Below are 26,550 nucleotides of genomic sequence, written 5' to 3'. Positions count from 1 at the left end.
GGTGCCAGACTCTAACAGGTGCAGCAAAAACAGCCAATCGGACGAGCTCGCGGTAGAGCGACGGTCAGTGATACTCGTGGATAAACAGGCACAAAGAGGTGATTCGTTGACACTGAATGCTGGCAGGGGAAGGTTTGGTGTAGACCTCAAACACCATTCTAATGCAAAGTCTTTCTTAGGACTCCAGCCTCTGTTGACGGCTGCATTGTGATGTGTTTGGTTTGACCACTCAAGTCAGCAGATGGGTATACACACTGTGGCAGAGAGCCAGAGATGAATAGTAAAATAATGATTAAATGCAGTGTGGTTGTATAAACACATAGTAAGTGATAAAAGGTGGGTGAAGAAGAAACACCCAGTGTATCATGTGAAGCCCCCAAGGGCTAAAGTAACCTGAGCCAATACTAAGTATATGCTTTATCAATAAAGAATGTTTTAAGCCTAATCTTGAAGGCAGAGAGAGTGTCTGTATCCCAAATCCAAACTAGAAGCTGGTTCCTGAAGGCTCTGTCTCTCGGTCTACTTTTAAATATCCTTGGAAGTAAGCCTGCAGTCTGAAAGTCAAGCGCTGTATTGGAGTGATACCGTGCTATGAAGTCTTTAAGATAAGATGGGGCCTGATTATTCAAGGCCGTGAATGTGAGGAGCAGAATTTTAAATGCGATTCTGGACTCTTTCTAGTCCCAGTCAATACTCTTTGCTGTAGCATGTTGGACCAACTCAAGGCTTTTCAGGGAGTTTTTAGGCCAAGTATAACTGTCACAACCTAAAACCAAAATCTTGTTGTTGTTTAGAATCATTTTTTCTATAGCCAGAGATTTCACACAAGTTTATCACACAAGTCTAACAGAAACAAGCACTGGTGCCTTTGATATTTTATCTGCTTTTGATCATTCAGTGGAGGAAGGTTCATAAAGCGTGTTTTGGGTAAACCTACCATCCATCCATCCATCCATCCATCCATCCATCCATCCATCCATCCATCCATCCATCCATCCATCCATCTTCTTCTGCTTATCTGGGGCTTGGTCGTGGGCGCAGCAGCCTAAGCAGAGAAGCAGAGAAGACCTCCCTCTCCCCAGCCACCTCATCCAGCTTGTCCAGGGGAACAGCAAGGCGTTCCCAGGCCAGCCAAGAGATATAATCTCTCCGACGTCTCCTGGGTCGGCCCTGGGGCCTCCCTCTGGTGGCCACCCAGGAGGTGCCCAGAAGGTATCCTTGTGAGATGCCCGAACCACCTCAACTGCTCCTTTCATTCTACTCTGAGCCCCTCCCGGATGGCTTACAAGGCTCATGTGCCCATGTGGAATAGGTGGCTGACCAAAACAAGCCATAACATATGAAAGATCTATCCTTACTATCCATCGGAGCGTGAGTGCGTCTGTTATAAAGCACTTGGGCATAGAAGTCTTGTATGAATGTGCGTGAACAAATCCCTCATTTGAGCACTCAAAGGAAGTTCTTTGAGTGACCAAAAGAATAACCAAGGTTCTTCAAGGTTCTTCAAGGTTCTTTATTATTTGTCACATGTATAGTTATACAAGTATAACACACAGTGAAATGTAGCCTGACACGCTCCTCGACATGTGCAAAAATTGGGGGGGGGGGGGGGGGGGGGAGAGAGGAAGAACATTATATATATATATATATATATATATATATATATATATATATATATATATATATATATATATATATATATATATAGTATATGCACTGGGTGAATGTGCAGTAGTAGCAGCAAGCAGGTGAATTCTGTACATTAATATGAATAGATATCTGACTATTTTACAGGATAGACAATATAAACATATTTAAAATTAAAGGAATTGAAATGTACATTGTGCCTTGGTTTAGTGTCTGGAAGAGTCCTGTCTCAGTCAATTATAGATGATGTGAGAGGGCGGGTGTGTGTGTTTAGGGCACGGATGGCTTGGGGATAGAAGCTCCTCTTGAGTCTCTCTGTCCTTGCCCGGAAGATGCGGAACCTTCTACCAGATTGCAGAAGTTGGAACAGTTTGTTGCCAGGATGGGACGGGTCCTTCAGTATCTGCGCTGCTCTAGTCCGGCATCTCCTGGTGTAGGTGTCCTTAAGCGGGGGGAGAGCAATCCTGCAGCAGCGTTCTGCTACCAAAGTGCTATATAAGCACAAGTCCAGTTAGACCTTTTGTCTTGTGCATGAATGTGATCCTCTTAGAATTTAAAAGATCAGCAATTTTGTGTCAGTGGCTAACCTCTTGATGAGATGACTTTGTGACATAAAGTTAAAGAATGTGGAAATGGAAACAAAACCACTACCCTTTGCTAAAGAGACGTACATCAGGCTGATCAGAGGCAAGCAGTTTACTGTAGCTACTGCAAGCTCTTCAAGCCACAAACTGTCATGCAAATCAAAATGCTTCCTCTGAATGTTGACCCTTAATTTATGCTAAGTAATACTTCTCTTTTCCCCCCAGTTGCTGCATTTACAGTCTCTGTCCACATGAGGGCAGACATCTTCCGCTCCAGTTAAAGAGCTTTTCTCAAAATGAAACCAGTTCAACTACTACCTATTTACTGTAAATGTTAGAAAAGGGAATTATCCTTTTATGCTGCTTATTCTGTGGTGTTGTCAACACCAGATAGCCGACCACACAGTGGGGACATAGCCATGCTTTTCCTGAAAAAAAAAGAAAAGCAAATTGACTCAGTTCGTCTTATTTTGTCTTATATAGCACATCTTGGCCTCTTTTGGCTGCATTCAAATACAGGCAAATGGAGGTTTTGGGACACGAATTGGTTTCGTTTTACATGTTGGCCTTGTATTTGAATTGCAGGTGCTCTCCTGTGTCTGTTTGTTTAGGGAAATCACTGCAGCACTCACCCACCTGTTCACTCCTCTTTAAGCGTTCAACAGACTTCAACTGACAAAATCCAGGTGAGAGTTAATATTTGCTGGGAACAAGTGTGTGCTGTGGATTTCATGTCATTGAGTGGCGAAAACTCCATTGAAACATTTTCTGGAGATAACTCTTTGTAGAGATGGTTTGGAACTTTCTCTCGAGGCAGTCTTGTGACTTTTGGCTACTGGATTTTGCTTGGTGTGGCCATCTCACTGAAGAAAACAGTGGTATGAAAGGAGCAGGCTGAGAGGGGATGCACTTGTAGTCACAAGGCAGGACAATAGGGAGCTGTGTGAGGGACTGCTGGAGTTGCCTGGGGCACAGTGACTCTCTGCTGTTACTTTGATCTTCCTGCTGTCAGGAAACCATGCCTATTTATTGAATTACATCTAGATGAAGGCATGTTTCCACTTGTCTGCTGTAAATACATATTTTAGTTCTAAATAGTTCATCTTTAATGGCATGCATTTCCCTGAATGGTACATTTCAAAATAAATGTATGACACATGCTCAGTGGAGTTTAAGCCCTCAGCCATATTTTGGCTTGTGTCCCCCCCCCCTCCCCTTTTTTGTTCTCCCTCTAACCCCTGAAAGGACAGCATTGTGACTTCTTCTCTTCCTGAATGCTTAAGTGGCAACAAAACCACTCCGACAGCATTCTTAAGAAAAGAGGAACTTTTTTTCTTTCTTTTGTCCTGTCACCATGGCGCAGTGTTCAGCAAACAGTTATTTTTAAAGTTTTCTGAACTGTTTGAGCAAGAAGATATTGATCAATATAAGAGGTCAAGAAGTCCTGAAATCAGTTTTGAACTTTTGAGTTGGAGCTTATTCAATGGAGGTAAGTTTTTTTGGGTTTGTTTGTTTTTTTTGCTTTCCTGTTACTTATGTCAACATTGCTCAAAATAGTTCTATGGTAATCATCTACTATTGTATACTTTTTGCTGTAAAAAGCACTAGCCAGATGTGAATAAAAGAAAGGGAAAACCTCCCCAACTTTTTAGCATGCTTTGGCTTCAAAGCTCACAGTGAAATCTACTGTGAAAATGTGCATACAAACATATTAGATGTTTGCGTTTCCTCTTCAGGCACATGGTGATGTCTACTGGAATTCTTCATCTCAAGGTCAAGAGGTCACCAACAGCTGTGCTTACACACTCTGACTGTGACTGGGCCATGAAGGATTGCGAAATCGTTGAGAAAGGTAAGATAGCTCGCTCACGATGAGGAAGTCTGTATGAGTGCTGTGTATGGTGAGCTTAGTCTGCAAAAACTATAACAAGTCCCTCACTAAAAATGCTGATACATCCCATGATCCATAAATAATAAATAGGGCCAAGGATTGTTCAAATTAAAAAGTGTGCATTGAATTAATAATTGGACCTATAAGTATGCTAGGAGTAAAAGCTTATGACGTGCAAATAAAGACATAACGAGATGAGCCTCTTTTATGTCTGTCTTGATTTTGAACTAAAAGTCCAAAGTGCAAAAAGGATTTTTGCATGCTTATATATTTCACAATGCCTGCTTTAGTGGACACTACTCTTTTATTTTCATGGCTGAGTACTTTTGAAAATTTCAGCTTTCAACTTTAAACACATTTCCATGAGGTCCTTTGGTTAAAAAGAACACCAAACATCCGGCTTGTTTTCAGCACTCAGTTCTAAAGTCTGCATCTTTGATGACATTTTTTTCCCCACTTTTTGATCTTAGGGACAACCATTTGGGAACTTTCCAGTTTCTTTCAGCTCTTTGTTATCTGAAGCTTTAACCCTTTAGATAACAAAAGTCAGATTGTACTTTTCAGATTGATCAACTGATATATCAAAAGGTGATTTCAGTTTTACTACTTCAAAACAAAACGCTGCCTGGCCCACCCTAACTGTAACTTCCAGTCATACCAGAGCATCCTTTCCACTGGCTACTTAATCAGTGATTGGCCCAAAGAAAACCTGCCATCACCAGTCTTCATTTTATAGCCACAATCAGGTTTTAGATGAACATTTAATCCCAGCCAGATGATGACTTTTTTGGGAAAATCTACACTCACTATCATATTATTCATCACAAAAAATGCACAACAATAATCATTTAGCCAATGTTAATTTGCTTGAAAATGACTATGGTGAGCATGTACTTCAAGAAGAGTGAGGACAAAAAACTGCCAAGAAATTGTTTGGCGGATTCTCTGGAAAGACAAAAGTAGAAAAGGAGACGTGGTGGTGGAATGAGGACTTACAGGAAAGTATTCAAAAGAAGAGGTTAGTAAAGAGAGCTGGCAAAGGCAAAAGGCTTATAGTGAGGTCAGACACTTGTTTGGCTGAGCAGAGAGACTGTGGTGGAACACAAGCACACCTGTACAGCAGGTTGGTCTTATTAAAAACAGAATAGAAATATACTAACAAGTGAAGAGAGTGTGTTGAAAAGATTGAGGCTGATGAATGCAGAAATTTTTTAATTTTGGATGATAGGACTGAAATGTGTGTATTCCTATCGCGAACAAATACAATCAACCTTCAGTTAATACTGATATTCCCTGGTAAATATTCCACATGAATGAATGGCTACATTTCCAGGTATGATCAAATACAACCCATCACCCTATGAGACCTTGGAGAGGCTCTAGTTTTTCTGTTACCCTCACTTGTAAGCATCTAAAAAAACAGATGGAAGGGTAGATTCAGAAGTCTGTTGAAACTTTATTTATTTGGATATTTTTTTCATTTCTGTGTGACATATTTGCTAACACTGCTACAATTACAAATGTATGTCCATACTGTAACTGCTGCACTGTGTAGGTTCAGGTGTTGCAGCGACCTTCTGGGTGTCTAGCAGCTGACCCTAGATCAGACTGAGGTTAGTGACATTTTACACCTCAGTGCCTGCCTATCGTGCATTAATCCTCTGATAGCACCTGTAACCTTGTGTGTAAATCTGTGAAGGGGAAGACTGACCCACACTTTCCTACAGCACCCATGAAGTCAATATACTGGAGGACAAAAGTTTTTTGTCCTTTGCATTAACTAATTCAAGAAATACTTGATAATACTTAGGCATAGATTTAACTGTGTAAAGACAGCAAAGAAAAAGAACAAGACTTCTAATACGCTTTATCCATACAGCTGATTTGCATACATTTTGTACAGCTGTGCTAAATTGAAAGAGTAAAAGGAGACTATGGGATATGTGTTGTGGTGTGCACTTATCATAAAACAACCCTTGGATAAAGTGTGACAGTCTTTATGGCTGCTGTGCTGTGCTGCTGTGCTGTGCCTCTGGTTGTTATCACCCTGCTTATTATGGATGCACAAACAACGTACACACACACACACACACACACACACACACACACACACACACACACACACACACACACACACACACTGCCCCCTGTGCTCAGTCCAATTGACACACTCAGTTTAGTTTTGTGAGAAACTGTGTGTTTGCATGTGCATCTGTCCGTGTGTGTGTGCATGTGTGCATGTGTGCAGTAGACTGAGTTATGAGCATGAAAGAAGCAAATGGTATTTGACCATGTGCATTGTGTTTTATGAGATGAGCAGGCTTTAATGACTTTGTCACCAGTAAATGGACACTGATTTGTAGCACAGCTGTCGCTCCACACTCTGATCAACTCTGGAACCTTCTAGAGACACACTTATGCAGAATTAGTAAATATGCACCACATCCCCAGCATTAAAGACCTGTGTTTAAACCATATATGCTCACAGAATTGTTCACCCAGAGTGGGATTCTGGCACAGACTCATTAATGGGTGTTAATGGTACAGAGAGTAACTGCAATCTAAAGTGTAATTGAACAAAAATTACAGCTGTACAGATGCAGGCAACAGTCATGCATTAGATTTCATATTCAATCAATGCTACTATTCCTCAGAGATACCGCTGATCTATAACCTGCTATCAGTAACATGGCTTTGATCCCATTTTTGTAGATACTGTGCAGATGGAGTTATGTTATTTATTAACACAGAGCAGATGTAGCAAGAGGCTCTTTTTGGAGCAGTGAGATGCTGTTCAACCCCCCCACCCCATAAAACAACCTCTATGTTTCCCACCACCCTGCTTACATGTCCTCCAAGGGTGTTTGTTCTGTAGTTCCACTTGCACTGCTTGTGTTGGGGAAGGGTTTAAAAATGGAAAACCAATTTGGAGATGGGCGATCAACATCACAACATGAATCACTGTAAGCCTGGTCATTTCATCCTTGCCTAGTTCAATAATCGTGGCGCAGGTGTAGTTTCAAAAGGTAGAGCTGACAGTTTTGCCTTTTATCTAAACATTTAAAATAACATATATGTGTTTGCAAATTGTTATGTTAAAGTTGAAACAACTTTTTTGCATATAATCTTATAGTTTAAGAAAACAGATACATGGAAAAATGTAATGTTGATATGTATTATTAAAAAGAAAATACAATAGTGTTTTCCAAATAAGAATTGGCAAATCATTTTTTAAAGGCTGTTTTCTCAAATCAGTTTCTTCCATAGACTGTATATAAATGATGGATGTTAACACTGTGAGGTCACTCCGGTTTGTAATGTCTTGTCTATGACTTTACTTGAGTTAGAAATACTCTAGATGATTTTTTTCTTACATAAATGGAAGCCTGTACTTTGCCCTATAACTTCAGTTCCTCTTGTCAAGTAGATTAACATTCCTCCCCAGGAATTTGATGTCCTCAAGTCATCACTGTAGCATTTTAATGTCATCAGAATGACAAAGCTTTATAAAGTGGGTTTCAGGCAGAAAGTGATTAGTAGTAATACAGGAACCTAAGACTGCAGATTGTCAATGTTGTTCAGGGACTTGAAGCTGAGATTGGCCAAATACTCTTTAATAACATATTATTATAACATAATAATATGCACATATTCAACTCTGTATATTTTATATATTTTATTATTATTATTATTATTATTATTATTATTATTATTATTTATTTATTTTTTTAATTTTTTTTTTAACTATTTAATTTGTAAAAATGTGCATACACACACACACCACACACACACACGTAGGAAAATATTTAGTATACACATCCAGAAATGCATACACTATTATATATTGTACATATATTTATTAGTTTCAGGTTGGCCATTCTTGTATTTTGCTCGTTTGTGTTGTTGTGTTTGCACATCTCTGTTGCTTGTGGGGCTCGCACACAAGAATTTCACTCGCATGTGCTGTGCCAGTGTGCCTGCACATGTGATGTGACAATAAAAGTGATTTGATTTGATTTGATTTAAAGATGTCACTCTCAGGAAATAATAACTTTGATGGCTGCTTCTTCAAATCCATGAGAGATGCTAGCTGGATTAAATCAGCCCGAATGTTTGCGTTTTTTTAGTCACAGACTAGGGAAAGTAGGAAATGCTCAGTGTAAGATGCTTAATTAATTTTGGACTCTCAATAGCAGAAGAAGAGACTTGGGTATAAAAATGTGAATTCAGTCATTTTTTAGTTTTAAACATGTTTTTGAGAGATTTCTACATTTTCTGCCATTCCCTTGTTTTATGGCAGGTGTTCTAATAAATTTGTTAAGCAAAAATTTGTTACTCTAAGGTAACATAGCCTGACACTGTAAAACACGGTAAAACTGTCAATCACAGGAAGCATTCACAGGAAGAAGAGGACCCAAAAGCAGGCCACAGGGAAAAGCTCAAAATACAATTCTTTAAACCAAAACAAGCCTAGATTATGCATGAACACAGAATTAGAAACAAAACAAACAAATACCCAACAAGTTAAACATGATTAATGCGTACTGTTCTCCTCCTCTCCTCCTCTGGCTCCGTTTTGTCCCCAGTATACCTTTTTTGCTTTCTTCTGACCATTGCTCATGCTAGGGCCTTTTCTCTAGGACCTAGGTCAGATTGACTGCTTTTCTTATCAGATATTTATCTACTCTGGTCTCACAGCATGACTATTATGTAATTTCTTCTTCATCTTCTTCTGTTTTACTGGCAGTTGGCAATCAATTTAATTAGAGCAGGTAGTTGTACTGCCCTCCGTAGAAGAGAATGTAATTGTTCTGCCTGTTACTAATCAGCTGGAAGCAGATAATCTTCCACACCTATGTGAGGCGAATCAGTGGTTGGGAAACACTGAATTAGACTACGTATATGATTTTTTTTCTTCATGATTTAAACCAACACCTCTCTAAAAGTCAAAGATGGTAAAATAAGGGACAGTTGTGATATCATGTCCACCTCAAATGCTTTTCTTATTGTTAGCGCACACATTTCAAGCAGCTCCTCACACAAGAATTGCACAGAATGGTCAAATGCTGCTGTGCAGGTCCATCTTCTTTATACTTAATAAACCTGCCCCTGAGTAAGTTTGACTTTTGAGAACTGACAGATCTGGGATCTCATCAAGATTTCACTGAGAATGTCCTGAACGTATGGAGAACAGGCCCTAGGACTTTTTTCAAACAGTGGCCTTGCTCCAGGTAAGGTCACTGTTTTGAATACAGTTAGTTTCAAACAACACTTCACAATTTGTTTGAGTGACCCTTTATTTTTCTTGACATTCAATTGCATTGTTTGACGTAAATATTTGTTCGTGTTTTGTTTTGGACTTGTTTTAAATTCTTGGTATGGTTTTGCCATACACACACTGTTAGCTTCAGCCTTCACCAGCAGATGTCACTGTTGCAGAGTGTTTACAGAGTCCCACAGGTTTGGTGTTTTTAAATGATTTGCTTTACGGTTGTCAGCACTGTCTTCTTCACTTCACTGCATCACCTTACAGACATTCAAACGGTTGCATTGATCTATCAATCTGTCCTGTTTACTCTGCAGACTCAAAGCTCACTGTCAGCGTAACAGGTGTGCCCTTTTGATTTCAGGGAAATGTCAGATGATGATGTGTATGAGGAGTGCGTTTGTGTGAGGCCTGTGCGTTATCAAGTTTGAAATGATTTCTCGTGTTCTGCTCTCTTACCATCATGCACTCTGTGTCTTTTACACTCTCGTCTGTTTCTCTGTGTTCATTTAGCAGTGAGCCGCAGCAGCAGCAATTCCACTCATGTATGCTGCACCTTGTTGACTTTAGCCTCATTAAGAGACCAAATGAATATGACGAGTTGTGACATTAGGCTACAGCTGGAACAAATGCGCCAGCCGCTCATTCTCTGGCCTGGCCAATTTTTTTCTTCACTTTGTTTCTCCCTCCCTCCCTCGCACACACACACACAACCACACACACACACACACACACATACATGTGCTCGTTTAGTTTTCGGGAAAGGGCTCGGTGGGGTTGATGGGTTTGCAACAATATTGGAAATGTAGATGGGCCTGTGTTTTGAATTGGATTGCATGCTTTGATGCAGAGACAGATTGTAAACTGTGATTTTATTAAATCCTTCATTAGGATTCATCAGTGAGATTGGATCAGAAAAAGGTCACTGTGCAGATGCCCCCCCCCCCCCCCCGCCCCCCCAAACCTCTCTCTTTCCTCTTTTCTCCATCCCCCTTTAAACATACCCTCCTCCTCCATCCTTACCCCCCTCCACCCTTTCTTTCTCTGTCTGTCTCTGCTTCCACTCAGCAAAGCATAAGGGGGACTTGCTCCATCATCTCCCCCTCATGCACTCTGGCTCACTCTCTCTTCTCTCGCTAGCCCTTGCCCAAAACAAATTTGTGATGAAAATGGGGAAAAATTATCATCATGGGCCTGCTAGAAAAACACAAGGTGAAAGTGACATTATCCCCCCCAACCCAGCCCACCCTGGACCCCCCCCCTCCTCACCGCCATCTAGGCTGGCGCCAGTGGGACGCCTGTGCCACAAATCATTTGTATACTCTCATTTCTGCGAGCGGGCCGCAATGTTGCTTACTGCTTAGCGAGCAGATGACTTTCAGAAAGAAGAGTGAATTGGGAGGGAAGGATGAAGAGACGGGGCAATGAGGAAAGAAGAAGAGAGGGAGGGAGGTGTGTGTGTGTGTGTGTGTGTGTGTGTGTGTGTGTGTGCGTGTGTGTAGGGGGGAGGTGTGGCAATTTGCGTGTGAGGACGTCTGTGGGAGTTGGATCTGAAATTGCGAGGGAAATTGTGCGCGCCATATGTCAAGTTGTGCAAAGGAGGGTTCTCATTGTGCACCTATATTGTGTGTCTGTGTGCTTATGAATATGTGTGTGTTTTCTGTTTCAAAATGAAGCATCTGGGCTGTTTATTGAATCACCTTCACCATTGTCTGCATTCCCTGCTATTATCGCCAAAAGAGCTGCAGCCACCCCCCCACCCGTCTACTTCCCCCTGTAACAACTCGGAAATGGGAAATGTGGTGCACATATTGTCTGTAGCTAGTGTTTGGTCATCTTTGTCTCTCTCTTTCTCTGACACACACACACACCCTTCCCCCACCCCTGCCCAGTGTGATACATCATGATTCTTCTGGTACACTGAATACATTCTCTATGGAGTCTGAGCCCTCAAGTCCATGCAGGCGAACATGTGACATTATATTCCTGATTTAAAAAAAAAGGTGTTATTTCACTTCCGGCACAGACACACACACTTGTTTTCATATGTTAGTGAGGACATTTAATTGAAATGATGCTTTTCTTTGCTGCTTACCCTAACTATCAAAAATGATTGCCTAAACGTAACCATAATCTAATTGTAACCTTGACACAAAAAACATAATTTCGAATCTCAAAAATGCTTTCAAACTTGTAGGGATGGGCATTTTGTTCCCATAAGGGACTGTTGGTTCCAACAAGTATAGTAGCATTCCAATTTTTGGTCCTCACAAAGATATCTAAACATGGTATGCACACACACACACACACACACACACACACACACACACACACACACACACACACACACACACACACACACACACACACACACACACTTCAAGTCCTAGTATTACAGAAAAACAACCATAGACACACTTATCAGACCATGCATGTTTATATAAATATAAGCACATACACCCATATTCCTCCCATGGCATGGCGACGTACACTATTACCTGCACACAAATAAAAAATACTCTCTTTTTTATCATCTCTCAGTCTCTGTCATCCTGGCCCACCCACACAAAAGCCACCCCACATGCATAACACTCACAGTTAGGTTCATTCTGCATAAATATAGAATGGAGACAGTGTGGCACAGTGACCTGCAGAGGAACCCGTGTATTTTGCCTGCAAGTTCCACAAGGGCCCTGTGCTTCCAGGAAAGCCATGCAGTATTCATGGCTCAGTCACGGGAATCCGCAGGGCAGGATGGTAGAAAATGCAGTGGAAGTATGGTGCTAGCAGCTCAGCAGGATAGTGAAAGTGTTACACAATATGCACTGTAGATCCTCAGTGTGCTTTTGTATTTGATGCCTGATCTGTGAAGTGGAACGCCTTCCTTTCAGATAGTCTAAATCAGGATTCAGATTTGCTCTTCTATTTGTCTTCATACATTTTGCACATGTGCGTGTGTGGGACTCTGTTTCATAAACATGTGGTCGTGTGTTCATGTTTCATGTGTTTGTATGTCTTTATGCTCCACCTCCTGCTTTGAGAAATAGGTCCTTTCTTTATTATCACCCCAAAGGCAGTCTGACAGTTTACTGTCTCTCTCACACACAGACACAGACACACACAGACACACACACACATGGTGGAGTTCCCTGTGACCCACATTCATTAGATTCAACCCTGTGGTGCCTCCAGGGATCTTAGGGGAGTTATACCCCCTGCATTGAGGGTCTTGACTCTGAGATATGCAGCCCATGAACCCCACAGCATTCATCCTGTTTAGGGGGTACTGCACTTAGCAATGCTGGGAGGTCGCAATTGAGACGACGAGACCAGAGATAAAGACGTTTGGCTGACTGAATATTGCTGCACAAAGACCACAGTCATATGAATATAAACATCTAGTGCCTGTTTACTGGCAGAAAATAAAAATAAATGTCATCTGATTTTTCCACAGTTGAAATGCTTATGTCTGCTAGTCCTCTGATTCCACTGAATGTAATCCACCAGTAACCAGTAGAAATTACTATTTCCAGTATTTTCACTGTTCAGGAAAACATTAAAGGAGCACTTTGTGAAATTGACACTGAGAAGTAAATAAAACTGTCAACAGTAGGAGGCAGCATAGAGCTGGAAACTTATGGTTTAGATGTCAGTCTTTGTATACTCTCAACAGTTCTTACCGGAGGTCTTTGGCCCTTCACCCTCTTCAGAGAGCTGAGATACCACTGCTGTCTTATTGTCTGTATATGTTGCTTCAGGCTGCCTTTTATGATATTGCTTGGTTAGTTTGAGCAATATCTATTAGCAAGAAAGTTGGTAAAGCAAATCAGGCCAATTTCCTTCCGTCACTACCTAGTGGTCAGCGAGGGTAAAAACAGATTACAGTTTTTGCCCACTGCTTGAACACATTTAGCAAAACTCCGCTCTCTGTGCCAAAACTGTACACACAAGTACACATGACACAACACTGGGAAATATACCATTCACATCTGTGCCAAATTGAAACTCTACTCCCAAAACCTAAACTCTGCTGTCAAAACCTGACATTCCTTTGTCAAAATGTAACTCAAAATGACAAAATGACACATACTTGCATCATATGCAAACACTGACAGATCAGGGGGAACACACTAGTCTTCTTTATATAAAACACTGCAGTCCTTGATTTCCATTGTTTATTCAGAAGGCACATTTACAGGACACACATTTTCAAACAACCAAAAACGCAAATAGACCTACTCAATATTGTACATTGCAGTACCATGAATTCAGATAAAGCAAAAAAAAAAACAACAACAACACAATACAGTTTTTGCCCGTTGCCTGAACACATTTTGCAAAACTTTGCTCATTGTGCCAAAACCCTAAACACAAGTAAACATGACACAACACTGGGAAATATACCATTCACATCTGCACCAAATTGAAACTCTACTCTCAAAACCTAAACTCTGCTATCAAAACCTAACATTCCTTTGTCAAAATGTAACTCTGTTGACAAAATGACACATACTTGCATCATATGCAAACACTTACAGAGCAGGAGGAACACACTAGTCTACTTTATATAAAGCACTGCAGTCTTTGATTTCCATTGTTCATTCAGAAGGCATATTTTCAGGAGACACATTTGCAAACAACCAAAAAAGCAAATAGACCTACTCAATATTGTACATTGCAGTACCATGAATTCAGATAAAGCAAAAAAAACAAACAAAAAAAAAAAAACATAATACAGTAATAGAAAAAACACTATACTGTAAACAAAAAATCATGACAATTGTGCATACGTGGGCTCATGGATCCCGCCGTCTGTTGGGGTCTGGCCACAGGACCTCATCAACATCGCAAGCAATGTCTTCTCCCGCTAGGCACTGGGGAAAATATCCTCTTCCATGTCAAAACCATCCATGGATTGCTGTCACCTGAATGTCGCCGCATTGCTCAGGTCGAATCCAGCTTCATCAATGAAAATGTATTCATGAGGCTGTGCAGCTCCATCCATGGCCAAGATTCTCTGAAAAAAAGGGGAACATATCACTGTACTACAGTGCTACACATACAGCACCCTCACCCCATCACACAGGTACCTGTGTAGCTCTCAGAATAGATCCATGTGGTACTGATATGGTACATATTCAGCTGCTACTGGACTTCACCAATACTCTATTGTAAATGTAAGGGACAGTTACACGTACCCGTACATATTCAGCTCGAAGTCCTTTGACCCTGTCACTGTTCCTCTCGAATGGGACTCTGTAGAGCTGCTTCATGGTGATGCTGTGTTTACCCAAGATGCGTCTGATGGTGGTGATGCTCACATGGTCTATGTTGCTGAACACTCGCCTGTCTGCAAGTATTTTCCGTCGTAGCTGGTGGAGACGGATGGCATTGTCTGCCCTCACTAGGTCCACAACAGCAAGTTCCTGCCGTTGTGTGAACAGGCGTTGGCGTCCTCCCCCAGAAGGTCTTCGAGTCATTCTAGAGAAATACAACCACATATTGTCATCGGTTTGCTTATTTTTCTTACAGTACTTCACTGTATATACTGTATCATCCACTGTACAACACTGTACTTCAATATAAGTAATCATGGTATGTTTCACAGAAACTACCACTTTGGCTGCAAAAGGAGCATTAGCACCCCGTACACTTGATATGGTAATGTGATATACTGTAGAACAGTGCTATAAAACCATCTGAGTAGAGCAGAAGGTATGGAGGTGAAGACATACCTGTTTTCTAGTCGGAATGTTCGTATTACAGATGCCACTGTGAAGCGGCTTAGATGTGGGTGGACTCTCTGCCCAGCTTCCCTCATAGTCAGGCCGTGGTTGATGACATGGTCCACCAAAGTTGCTCTTATATCATCAGAAATATGGGTCCGTGCATGGCCTCTTTGACCTCCTCCTCCTCTTCCTCTTGCTCTCCCTCCATCCATGCTTGCAAAGTTCTTGAAATGGCTAAACTGAGGGCTTTTTGTGGTTGGCTAATTGGTGTTCAGTTTTGCAAGTAAGTGCCTTCAGGTGTATATTTGAGTGGTTGCAATTACCCGATGTGTTTTGTATTTTGGATACATGTGTTTTCCAAATGGCACCCTGAAATTTAATTTTTGAACGAAGTGTCTTATGTATGAAATAGAGTGTAGTATGCAGGACCATGTGTGTTGCATAAAGGAGTAAGTGTGTTGCATAATTGCAACCAGAGTGCAAAGCAGCACTTTTGTTTAAGGTATGGGTACATGTGTTTGAGGTATGGTAACAAAAGCTTCAAGTTGTGTTACTTTAGTCTAAGCATGAGTTTATAGTGTTCAAGCAACGAGCAAAAACTGTAACTGGTAAATTGCTTCCCTCGTCACTACAACAGGCACCCAACAGGGTGCAAGCCACCCTAGTACAAGCTGGAGGTCACAGTGTAAGTAAAAAGCAAAGAGGTGACCCAGGAATAAGTCCGACCTATGGTGAGAAATGTGAACCAAGCTCTTGCTGTGGTTGTACAGAGACTGAAACCCCTCGTTGCAATGGATCAGTCACCTCATACTTTCAGAGCATCACCCACAGCAGTGGTTCCCAAACTTTTTTTGCTGGGCCCCCCTTTGTTTTACATGAAAAATGTTTGTCACGGTGTAATTATTTTACATGTAGTTGTTTTTTTCCTGTGTAATAATATTCAACATTGCTATCAATACATTTTTCAAAAAATGCCTCTCTGTGCAAAATGGGTTTAAAAACATAAACAACTGTGGGATACTGTTTGTCCTGATTTAGACAGAGGGAACAAACTGTGGCAGGATCAGCCTGATATTATTTGTATCCCACTGTAACGTTACTGTATAAAGAGCAAACATCTCCAAAATGTCAGGAGTAGTTAGTCATTACAACAAGTGTTTGTGAACTAAAAATCAAGAATGTGGAATACTGTTTGTCCGTGATTTGAAGAGCACAACCCCTGCTCCCGACAAAGGGAAAACCAATTCTGCAGGGGAGACCTACCTTGGCACTTGTGCAGGTGAAGCCAAAGGGAAGATATGCTTCTCCATATTTTCTAGTCTTTGGCTTAAAATGAAGTTGGTTTGGAAACATATTCAGCCATGCCTCATCTCCTGCTTTGCGTTTGCCCCGCGCTAGCAGTGTCCAAGCCTTGTTTTTTTTTTTTCCCTTTTCACACAGCCCCCCCCCCCCCCCCCCCCCCCCAATGGCTCTGCGCCCCCCCTAGGGGGCGGGCCCCACACTTTGGGAAGGTCTGACCCACAGGATGCTCCAAGGGACATGGTTGAATGCCTTCTTCAAGGTAAACAACCACATGTAGACTGGTTGGGCACACTACAGTGCTCTCTCTCGCAACCTTGAGAGGATGGTGGTCCAGTGTTTCACGACCAGGATGGGAACAATATTGCTCCTCCTGAATTGGGAGGTCAACTAATGGATGGACTCTCCTCTGCAGCACCCTGGTGTAGATCTTCCTGGGGATGTTGAGAAGTGTGATCCCTCAGATATCGGAGCACACCCTCTGGTCCGACTTCTTGCAAAAGAGTGCTACCACTCCAGTGTGCCGATCCAGAGGTACTGTCCCCCACTTCCAGGACTTTTGAGTTTAGCTGTTTGCCTTAATTAATTTCTATTCATTGAGGACTATCTCACCATATATGTGTATATACAGTGGGGCAAAAAAGTATTTAGTCAGCCACCGATTGTGCAAGTTCCCCCACCTAAAATGATGACAGAGGTCAGTAATTTGCACCAGAGGTACACTTCAACTGTGAGAGACAGAATGTGAAAAAAAAATCCATGAATCCACATGGTAGGATTTGTAAAGAATTTATTCGTAAATCAGGGTGGAAAATAAGTATTTGGTCAATAACAAAAATACAACTCAATACTTTGTAACATAACCTTTGTTGGCAATAACAGAGGTCAAACGTTTACTATAGGTCTTTACCAGGTTTGCACACACAGTAGTTGGTATTTTGGCCCATTCCTCCATGCAGATCTTCTCGAGAGCAGTGATGCTTTGGGGCTGTCGCCGAGCAACACTGACTTTCAACTCCCGCCACAGATTTTCTATGGGGTTGAGGTCTGGAGACTGGCTAGGCCACTCCAGGACTTTCAAATGCTTCTTACGGAGCCACTCCTTTGTTGCCCGGGCGGTGTGTTTTGGATCATTGTCATGTTGGAAGACCCAGCCTCGTTTCATCTTCAAAGTTCTCACTGATGGAAGGAGGTTTTGGCTCAAAATCTCACGATACATGGCCCCATTCATTCTGTCCTTAACACGGATCAGTCGTCCTGTCCCCTTGGCAGAAAAACAGCCCCATAGCATGATGTTTCCACCCCCATGCTTCACAGTAGGTATGGTGTTCTTGGGATGCAACTCAGTATTCTTCTTCCTCCAAACACGACGAGTTGAGTTTATACCAAAAAGTTCTACTTTGGTTTCATCTGACCACATGACATTCTCCCAATCCTCTGCTGTATCATCCATGTGCTCTCTGGCAAACTTCAGACGGGCCTGGACATGCACTGGCTTCAGCAGCGGAACACGTCTGGCACTGCGGGATTTGGTTCCCTGCCGTTGTAGTGTGTTACTGATGGTGACCTTTGTTACTTTGGTCCCAGCTCTCTGCAGGTCATTCACCAAGTCCCCCCATGTGGTTCTGGGATCTTTGCTCACCGTTCTCATGATCATTTTGACCCCACGGGATGAGATCTTGCGTGGAGCCCCAGATCGAGGGAGATTATCAGTGGTCTTGTATGTCTTCCATTTTCTGATGATTGCTCCCACAGTTGATTTTTTCACACCAAGCTGCTTGCCTATTGTAGATTCAATCTTCCCAGTCTGGTGCAGGTCTACAATACTTTTCCTGGTGTCCTTCGAAAGCTCTTTGGTCTTGGCCATGGCGGAGTTTGGAGTGTGACTGTTTGAGGCTGTGGACAGGTGTCTTTTATACAGATGATGAGTTCAAACAGGTGCCATTCATACAGGTAACGAGTGGGGGACAGAAAAGCTTCTTACAGAAGACGTTACAGGTCTGTGAGAGCCAGAGATTTTCCTTGTTTGAGGTGACCAAATACTTATTTTCCACCCTAATTTACAAATAAATTATTTACAAATCCTACCATGTGGATTCATGGATTTTTTTTTTCACATTCTGTCTCTCACAGTTGAAGTGTACCTCTGGTGCAAATTACTGACCTCTGTCATCATTTTAAGTGGGGGAACTTGCACAATCGGTGGCTGACTAAATACTTTTTTGCCCCACTGTATATATACACATATATATATACACATATGTGTGTGTGTGTGTGTGTGTGTGTGTGTGTGTCTGTAGAGAGCGAGAGCGAGAGAGAGATAAGCCTTGAGTTAAGTAGTTTATCTTTTCAAGATTGCTAAATAGGTTAGAGAGTGTGTCCCTACACACTCTCTAACCTATTTAGCAATGTGATTTCGTTAAAAACTTTAATAAAAATTAGTCTAACCTTTATGTTTTACAGTCCATGGCTTCTTAAGTTTATCTTGCCTTGAAATAAAAAGCACAAAACAAACCTATTTTCCTTACACGGCAACAATAAAGAGGCTGACTCCACTGAGGACCATAGCTTTTTAAGGCCCAGTCAGCGAAACACAAAAACCTTTTTCCATAAACAAATAACCAGCGCAGCATAATGAGAGTAATAACAACACATTTAAATACATTTTTACGATAAGGCATTCACAGTTGTCCTTTAAAGATGAGAGATAATGCCTTCTTTTTCATAGAAACATAGGGATGGATTTATGAAATGCTGTTTTCTTTTTTTCTGGGGAAAGTATTGTTTTGAAACTTTTCCAAAGTGAAAAGTGACTTGGGACAAAGTTTGTTTATTTCCTCATTATGGATGTGAAGCGTATCTCCCACTGGAGCACGCCGTTTTAACAGACGCTTTGTATGAGCTCAGGTGTCACACAAAGTTGTCTTGTTTTGCAACAGAGCACCACTTGTGACAAACTGCAAACTTTTCAACCAAGTTGGAGAATAGGCACTTTGATACTTGAAGCCTTAGTTTGGCGCTTTCCTTTCTCAGACCAGGTGGGCGCCATTGAGAGGGAAATGTCTTCTTGGAGGGTGTAAGTTTGGGGCTGTAACTCATGGCTTTGAAAACACACAGGCTGCTGAGTGAGTGAGTTTTGTAGACACTGAGCTCCTTTGCGGTTGCGTTCTTCAGCCCTCATGAATAATTCGGCAGCGTCGCTTGTCACTGTCCTTGTTGTTGTTGTCGGCTGTGGTGTCACTCCTGTCTGAGAGAGACGGAGGAGACAGAGGACTCTTTACACTTCAGTCTCCTCTGCACTTCCTATTTCATTCACGAGGAGAGGAAGCGGCGGGGCTGTGTGCTGCGTCTTTGTACAAGTAAGAGAGAAGGGGAGACAGATAGAGAGAAATCATGTCTGCCTGTCTGGCATAATGGTCTGTTTGTGCTCCTGTTATAGTTTGAAGGAAGGAGGAGAAAAAGGCAAGGAAGCAGGAGAGTGAAGAGAAACTCTGCAAATGCTCGTTGTATTCGAGTTCTTTAAGAATAATCTGTAGATTGACCTTTTTTTGTGTGTAGATGAAAAGACGGATACAACTAACTTCCAAGAGAAAATGAAAATAGAGGAACTCACTGAGGACGAACATTTAAAACACTTAATCTGACACAGTGAATGACATTCTTTTAAATAAATTTTATTTCCCTGTCTGTTGCAAATGTGGTAACAAAATAGCGGACTAATGAAAGTACTACAACAGTCTCAAGACTAATAGTTTGTAGTCTTGAAACTTGATGCCTGTATTACAAAGCAAGATCAGCATATCCAGGATATATTTTCCAAACGCTGGCAGTTACTACAGGGTTTCCTAATCTAACCATGAGTGTAAGTAAGCCAAATGTTAAAGACATGTGAATGTAGCATGAGTGCTTTAACCACTCTCACTGTATCAGTGTAGTTTGTTTACAGCCAGGAAGAAAAGCTGCTCAAAGTTATCATACTTATCAGTGTTATTGCTTTAGCATTAAGACAAAGGAGGATCTGAATATAATTAAACTATGTTGTGTTTTATTAAATCAATGTGCTGCTCAGATGTTTTCTTCTGATACAGTTTCAGCTGTAACCCTGGTTCACTGGTCTGGGAGCAAGTCAAGAAAAAGCAAAACAAAACGAAATTTAAAAAAGCAAATAGGTTTACTTGTAATAGACATTTAAGTGTAATTAGTGCTCTGCTTTGAGAGTAAATTGCCATATTATAGTTTGTAATAACAAAAACCTACTTTTTCCTTATTCACATAGGGATGCCACAGCTGTTAGCTGCACATGTTTGATTTTGCTTATTTCTTTTCTCCACATACTCTACCTGATGCAATCACCATTGATTTGTGGCTCCTTACAATAACTGTACCAAGGACCCTTTGCTTATTGCACAAATATAATAAAACCACTGCACTAAAGAGCCACTATGGTAAATATATACCTTAGGGAGGTAGGTTATGTAACTAAATAGAAAAATTCAAATATAATAATATAAAAAGAAAAAGAAAAAAATAGTTGCAAGACAAGAAAACTGTGAATGTAGAAGTAATGTGTTGATTGTTTGTTGTTTTGGATCAATTTATTTCTGATAATCAGTATGCTAAGTCAGGTTTACCATCGCTGACCTCCAGTATTTGATAAATATATGTTTTTGAATTCTCAGGGAGAATTGTTCCATCTGATATGTCTCCTGTACTTTCTTGACCCAGTTGTTATATGTTGGTGAGGGGTTAGGTTTGAACCACTTAAGTGTTATACAGCTGATTGCTGCAGTTAGCAGGATGTCTTGAAGATATTGTTTAGCTGTTCCATCAGTGCCCTCTGGTATTAAACCCCAAAGCACCACATTCAGGTCCTCTATGAAATTTTGGTGGAATACATCTTTGGGTGTCTTCAAGATTGCCTCCCAAAATATTGTTAGTTTAGGACATGACCATAATATGCTAGTATTGTCATTCATGTGTGGCCCATGTTGTCTCCAACACTCACTTAATTGTGTTGCACTAATTTTTTTTCACTATTACCAGTCTAAAAATAAAAACTAGAAAATACTAATTCTCTTTCATCTGAATTCCCTCCATGTATTGGAGGTGTTTAGCAGGGGTACTCTCGTACATCTTTCTTTCCACCTAATCTAAGCGCAGTTTGTCCTCCCATTTTTGTTTTTCATCTGAAATGCATTGTTCCAGTCCATACTCCAAATTATATGATGAGGTGACCTATAACTTCTATAATTTATATAATTTTATTAAAGGTTTCCCATTTGCTGTGGGTGCCAAACCTTTCTTCATTCTTTATGTTTGATTAAGAAAGTCCTCAGTTGAAGATTCTTGAAGGAGTGTGTGTTTGGAGTGTGAATTGCTCAGTTAGTCAAATGACATAAGACTGCCATTATTATGAGCTAGTCCATGTTTTGACCCTAAAATCCTTTTGAGAGAGTAATATTGGTAATACGATATCCAATGTTTTTTCAGTTCTATTCTAATTCTTGGTTGTTTCCTGTGCCACGTGAATTTTGAAAACAGTTCATCAAATTTATTAAGTGTTGATTAAAAATATAAATGGGTAACAGAGAAGTTTAGGCAGCACACTCATTATGTGAATGTGTGTGAATGTTAGAATAACCACAGAAAAAGTGCTTGAAGAGAAGTACCTATATGTCACTGTCATTGTCTCTAATGACTTGTTCTAATAGTTCTGTATAGATATTGAGGCTTAGTGAGCGGCTTTGTCTGCACCCAGGTTCTTGGGTAAATTGTTCTGATGGAAATCCTTGCAGATTACAATAGAGTTTGTAAACTGGTATACCAGATTGCCATTACACTTCTCTCTGGTAGTTTTTTGGGGTGGCTTTTCAGCTTAATAATACATGAGAGTTCCTGTGAAAAGCTATCAAACACTAGTTTTATGTGCATAGTTTAAACTGCATGTCAGTCAGTTGTCCAATTACTTTTGAGCCTTAGATTGTAGGGGACCGTGTATAAAAATGGCCTAAACAGTTAATGCAATACTTTTGTTAAACCCTTTGACTTAAAGTTGAAAGTCTGCACTGCAGTCACATAGAAATTGTGTCGTTGTTCAAATATTGGACCAAAATGTGTTTATCAAAAATGACAGGTTCTGATGAGCGATGATCTACATAGAAACAAAAACATAGTTAATGTATCCGGAGCAATTTTGGAAATACACTTCAAAATAGAAATTTGTGTCCACTGGAGTTTTCCATCACTGTCAGTATACAGAAACTAGAAAGGTTAACTTTAGTGCCAAGTATATTAAGGGAAGGACGCCATAGCTTTACACACAGTTCCACAGCACACACCTTTAACTGCTGCTTCTAGTCTTTGAGAGTGTACTTTCATGAGGCCCAGATTGGACTGTTAAAGGAGAAATTGATACCTGCGTGTGACTCATTCAGGATTTTCACAAATGTAGTTTTCTGCCTTCCTACTTTCACTGGCTTACCTAAAAGATAGAGATGGAGAATATATTAGTTCCACTTCAGGTTAACATTTTCTGTTTATCTATCATTTAAAAGCATTACAGAGCTATTTAATAAAGATGTTATGGCAATAATAGTAGTTACTATAGTCACCACTACTTATTACTACTTTTAATGTATTTTTCTATAAAAACCAGCTATTTATTAAGAAAGTTTGTGTCATTTACTCATCCACAGAGGTGGGAATTAAAGAAATACAAATACTTGTGTAAATGTGTGTAATAATTAGAACACCAGTCATAAAAAGAAGAAAATACAAATATTTTAGAAATATGTCAATAACTATTATTATTTATGAGGAAAATAACACACTGAATTTACATTTTTATGCTCAGACATCAGCTGGCACACTGGATTTCTGTAAGAAGTCAGAAAATAAGCATAAGATTCAACCATTAAAACGAATCTTTCTGTTCAGGAACACAAGTTAATAACTGTAATTTGGCATCTTAATCAAAAAATAATGTGTGTTACTATTTTTTCAGCTGTTTTGTAAAACAGTAATCTAATTGCTTGATAAAGTGAAGTAGGGTAAGAGATCTCCAAAGGCTACACATCATGCCACGATCTGAAGAAACGCAACAGCTGAGAACAATGTCAGTGACATCTATCAGTCTGGAAAGGGTTACGAAGCCTTTCTAAAGCTTTGGGACTCCAATGAACCACGGTGAGAGGCATTATCCACAAATGGAGAAAACGTTGAACAGGGTTAATTGTGACAAATCTGAAAAAAGGAAAAAAGAAATCATTTATAAATATATCCTGTATATTGAATAAAACAGACTATATATTTAAATGATATAAGCTATATTATCTACTAATGTTTATCATATATTAATAAAATCTCTACCACTTACTAATAAAGCTAGTGTCATTTAATAACTCAATAAACTTAATGTTTACTGAATGATGTAATTTCTTAAGTTATGTGAGTTTCACAGTTGGCATTCTGACTTTAGCAGCTGTCCCATCATACTTTTCTGAGGAGGAGGTCTATTTCCAACCTCTGAGTTGAATTGAATGCATCATAATTATCCCTGGGGTCTATATAAATTGAGCATGCCCGTGTTCTGGTCCCCTTTGCACAAAGCCTCTCTTTTTTAAATAAAGAGAGACCTGATGTGAAAATAAATATAATAAATTATACAGGCATGTTAGGCCCAGCAGGTCTTTTGTAGAATTTTGAAAAACCTCTGTGAGGAGTAGTCTGAAAAGCTTTATCAGTTTTTAAAAATCTAAAGTTTTGAAAATTTAAAAAAAATAATTGATCAAAATATAATCGGCTTTAAAATAAAAATATTTATCACAGTAAAATGTGAAAAAATGCAGGTATTTAGAAACTTTCCAACAGCCGTTATATGTAAGCAGATGCTCACACATATTATAAATACACCCCTAAAATAAAATAAACACAGGACACGACAGACTGGATTAGAGGTAAGAGAGGTTGATGTAAGGTGCGTGTGTGTGTTCGTATACATGCAGGATTGACATGGTGGTGGGGTGTTTCTTTGGGTGGGGTGGCTCTATTTGCATGTAAATAGCAAAAACGCACCAGTCCTCTACTGCACGGATGACAAAGACCATTTTGGGATTGGCTGAGCTTGTTTGTTATCCATCAGCAGAAGTAGAAAGGAAGAGTAGACAGTGGTTTACATGGTCAACAGAAACCACACGAGGGAGAAGGTGCAGGAGTGTGTCCACAAATATATGCTCTGTTTTGAACAACACAGATCAAGGAGAGAGGATGGGAGGGATCACACCATCACCTCCACATCCTCTGACTGGACAACCTCTCTCTAACCTCCTCTGTCCCTCTCTCTCAGTCACCATGTCATTCAAATTTTATTCCTTTCCTTCGTCTTTTGCCCTCAGTGACTTCCTCTGTTATCACTCACTCACTCCTCTGCATCCACTTCCCATTTGCCACTTCCCTCGCCCGCCCACTCAACCTCTTCCCAACATCTCCGTCAGTATCCTCCCCCATCTGTAGGCATACTTTGCTTACACCCTATTTCCCATAACTCTGTTCTACACCACCACCCCTCCCCCACCAACCCACCCTCTCTGTCTCTTCTTCGATTTCCCCAGTGGACCCTTACAGTAAACTGCCAGCATAATTTAAATGCAGCACCTTCCTTTTCGGATGGACGTTCCTGACGGGCAGAGGGAAAGGAGAATAAAAAGGGGCAAAGGAAGGGAAGCAATGAATCCCATTATCACATATATTGAAAAGGCTTAGAGCACAGGCATTGTATATATAAATAGAGCCCTCGGCAAGTATAATAAACCAGCTTAGATCATGTTGTCAAATCTAGGAAATCCTTTTTGGTTGTAAAAAGTTAGTATTCATTCTTTTGCATGGGGCTTTCTTTAGTTTACATCTTGGTCTGTACAAGATGTGTTGACTTACATTTATCCACTTTGATGTGTGTGTTTGCATCTGTATGCATCAAGGCTTAAGGCCGTTATCTGTCGTCACATACTTGACTGTGATCATAAAGATATACTGTGCAATCATGCATGTTATCATGGAGGTAGTGTATGCCTAAAATAATTAATCTTTTGTGATACACAGTAGGATTCCCTGACAAATGTCATTTACAGTGCTGTGAAGAAGTATTTCCCCCTTCCTGATTTCTTATTTTTTGTATATTTGTTACACTTACAATTTTAATCTTTAATCTCAGTTTTTTGGCCTTTGTATAAAAGCCTTTGTGCTGTTTTTGGTCAGTGCTGATTTTCACCTTGGCTCTCCCCCTAAGTCTCTTTCCCATTGTTAAATCATAAATGAGTTTTCTCCAATTGTGTATAATAGCCCCCGCTGTGATTTGCCTTAGAAATGACTTTGCAACATTTTCCAGATTAATAGAAGTTGATAACTTTGTTTGTCATCTGTTTTTGAGAGTCTTTGGATGGCAAAATGTATTTCCTTTTGAGATCTCTTATTGCTTGCAGTTAAGCACGGAAAAAAATCTTTTGTTCTCCTGCCGCCTGTATCACCTCTCAGCTAGCTAGCTAGCTGGCTAACTGTCTGTCAAGCACTTTTGGACCAAAAAAACCCCAAAGAAAAAGTCAGGTAGGTGGCAATTGCTTTTTTTAACAGGACTGTATGTATTTCCCTGTCTTTTATGTATTGTGATTGGTGCTTTCACTTGCTGTTCACATTTTAAACTCACATGGTCTTAAAATGAAAGAATTCCAAAGGCCTTTTTTTTTTTTTTTTTTTTTTTAGCAATAAATGCAATAAATGCTTTTATTGTCATCATGGCTTAGTCATGTTCCTTCTAAAAAAACAAATTGATGCATATAATACTTGGTTAGGGACTTTAGCTTATAAGAAGAAAGCGTCTAGAGTCTTGGACCCAAGAGCACCTTGAACAAGAACAATTCAAATTCTACTTTCCACTGATGGATGACAGACAAGGTCTGTCAATCCTTACTTAAATGTTTTTTCAAGTTAATTTAAGGGTTAAGCATTCACTTAGTGTTGAATACATAATAAACTGCCTTCACTGTGTTGCCCGTTGTATTGCTGTGTACACCAAATATCACTGAATGTGAATGTGGATGATCACTTTAGTGTAGAGATGTTCAGTTTACTGACTAGAATTAG

General features: G+C 40.3%; 2 protein-coding genes across 4 annotated transcripts in view; one reads left to right on the top strand and one right to left on the bottom strand.

Annotated features, from left to right (window-relative positions):
* Nucleotides 1–3,642: 3,642 nt before the first annotated feature.
* myt1b (myelin transcription factor 1b) overlaps nt 3,643–26,550 on the top strand; it is a 142,096-nt gene continuing 119,188 nt past the window's right edge. For all 3 annotated transcript variants that reach the window (XM_082519368.1, XM_082519369.1, XM_082519367.1), the window contains exons 1-2: nt 3,643–3,720; nt 3,968–4,083. In XM_082519368.1, the coding sequence (XP_082375494.1) occupies nt 3,972–4,083 (112 nt within the window). In that variant the 5' untranslated portion in view covers nt 3,643–3,720; nt 3,968–3,971. The remainder of the gene's footprint in view (nt 3,721–3,967; nt 4,084–26,550) is intronic.
* On the bottom strand, nt 14,139–15,694 carry LOC309697479 (uncharacterized protein). Its single transcript, XM_082519400.1, has 3 exons — nt 15,124–15,694; nt 14,587–14,869; nt 14,139–14,405 (listed from the first exon to the last, which is right to left on the bottom strand). The coding sequence occupies exons 1-3, from the start codon at nt 15,327–15,329 to the stop codon at nt 14,310–14,312; spliced, it is 585 nt and encodes a 194-aa protein (XP_082375526.1). The 5' UTR covers nt 15,330–15,694; the 3' UTR covers nt 14,139–14,309.

This window comes from Aulonocara stuartgranti, assembly GCF_965226115.1.
Source record: "Aulonocara stuartgranti genome assembly, chromosome: 20".
Taxonomy (NCBI): domain Eukaryota; kingdom Metazoa; phylum Chordata; class Actinopteri; order Cichliformes; family Cichlidae; genus Aulonocara; species Aulonocara stuartgranti.
Note: the sequence above shows the minus strand (reverse complement) of the source record. Positions and strands in the feature narration are given on the sequence as shown.

Excerpts from the sequence above, each read along its gene's own strand:
- LOC309697479 (XM_082519400.1), bottom strand. The coding sequence starts at position 15,329 with ATGGATGGAGGGAGAGCAAGAGGAAGAGGAGGAGGAGGTCAAAGAGGC. Across the intron at positions 14,870-15,123 it reads ACATTCCGACTAGAAAACAG|AATGACTCGAAGACCTTCTG; the intron begins GTATGTCTTCAC and ends GTATTTCTCTAG. Across the intron at positions 14,406-14,586 it reads TTCGAGCTGAATATGTACGG|AGAATCTTGGCCATGGATGG; the intron begins GTACGTGTAACT and ends CCTTTTTTTCAG.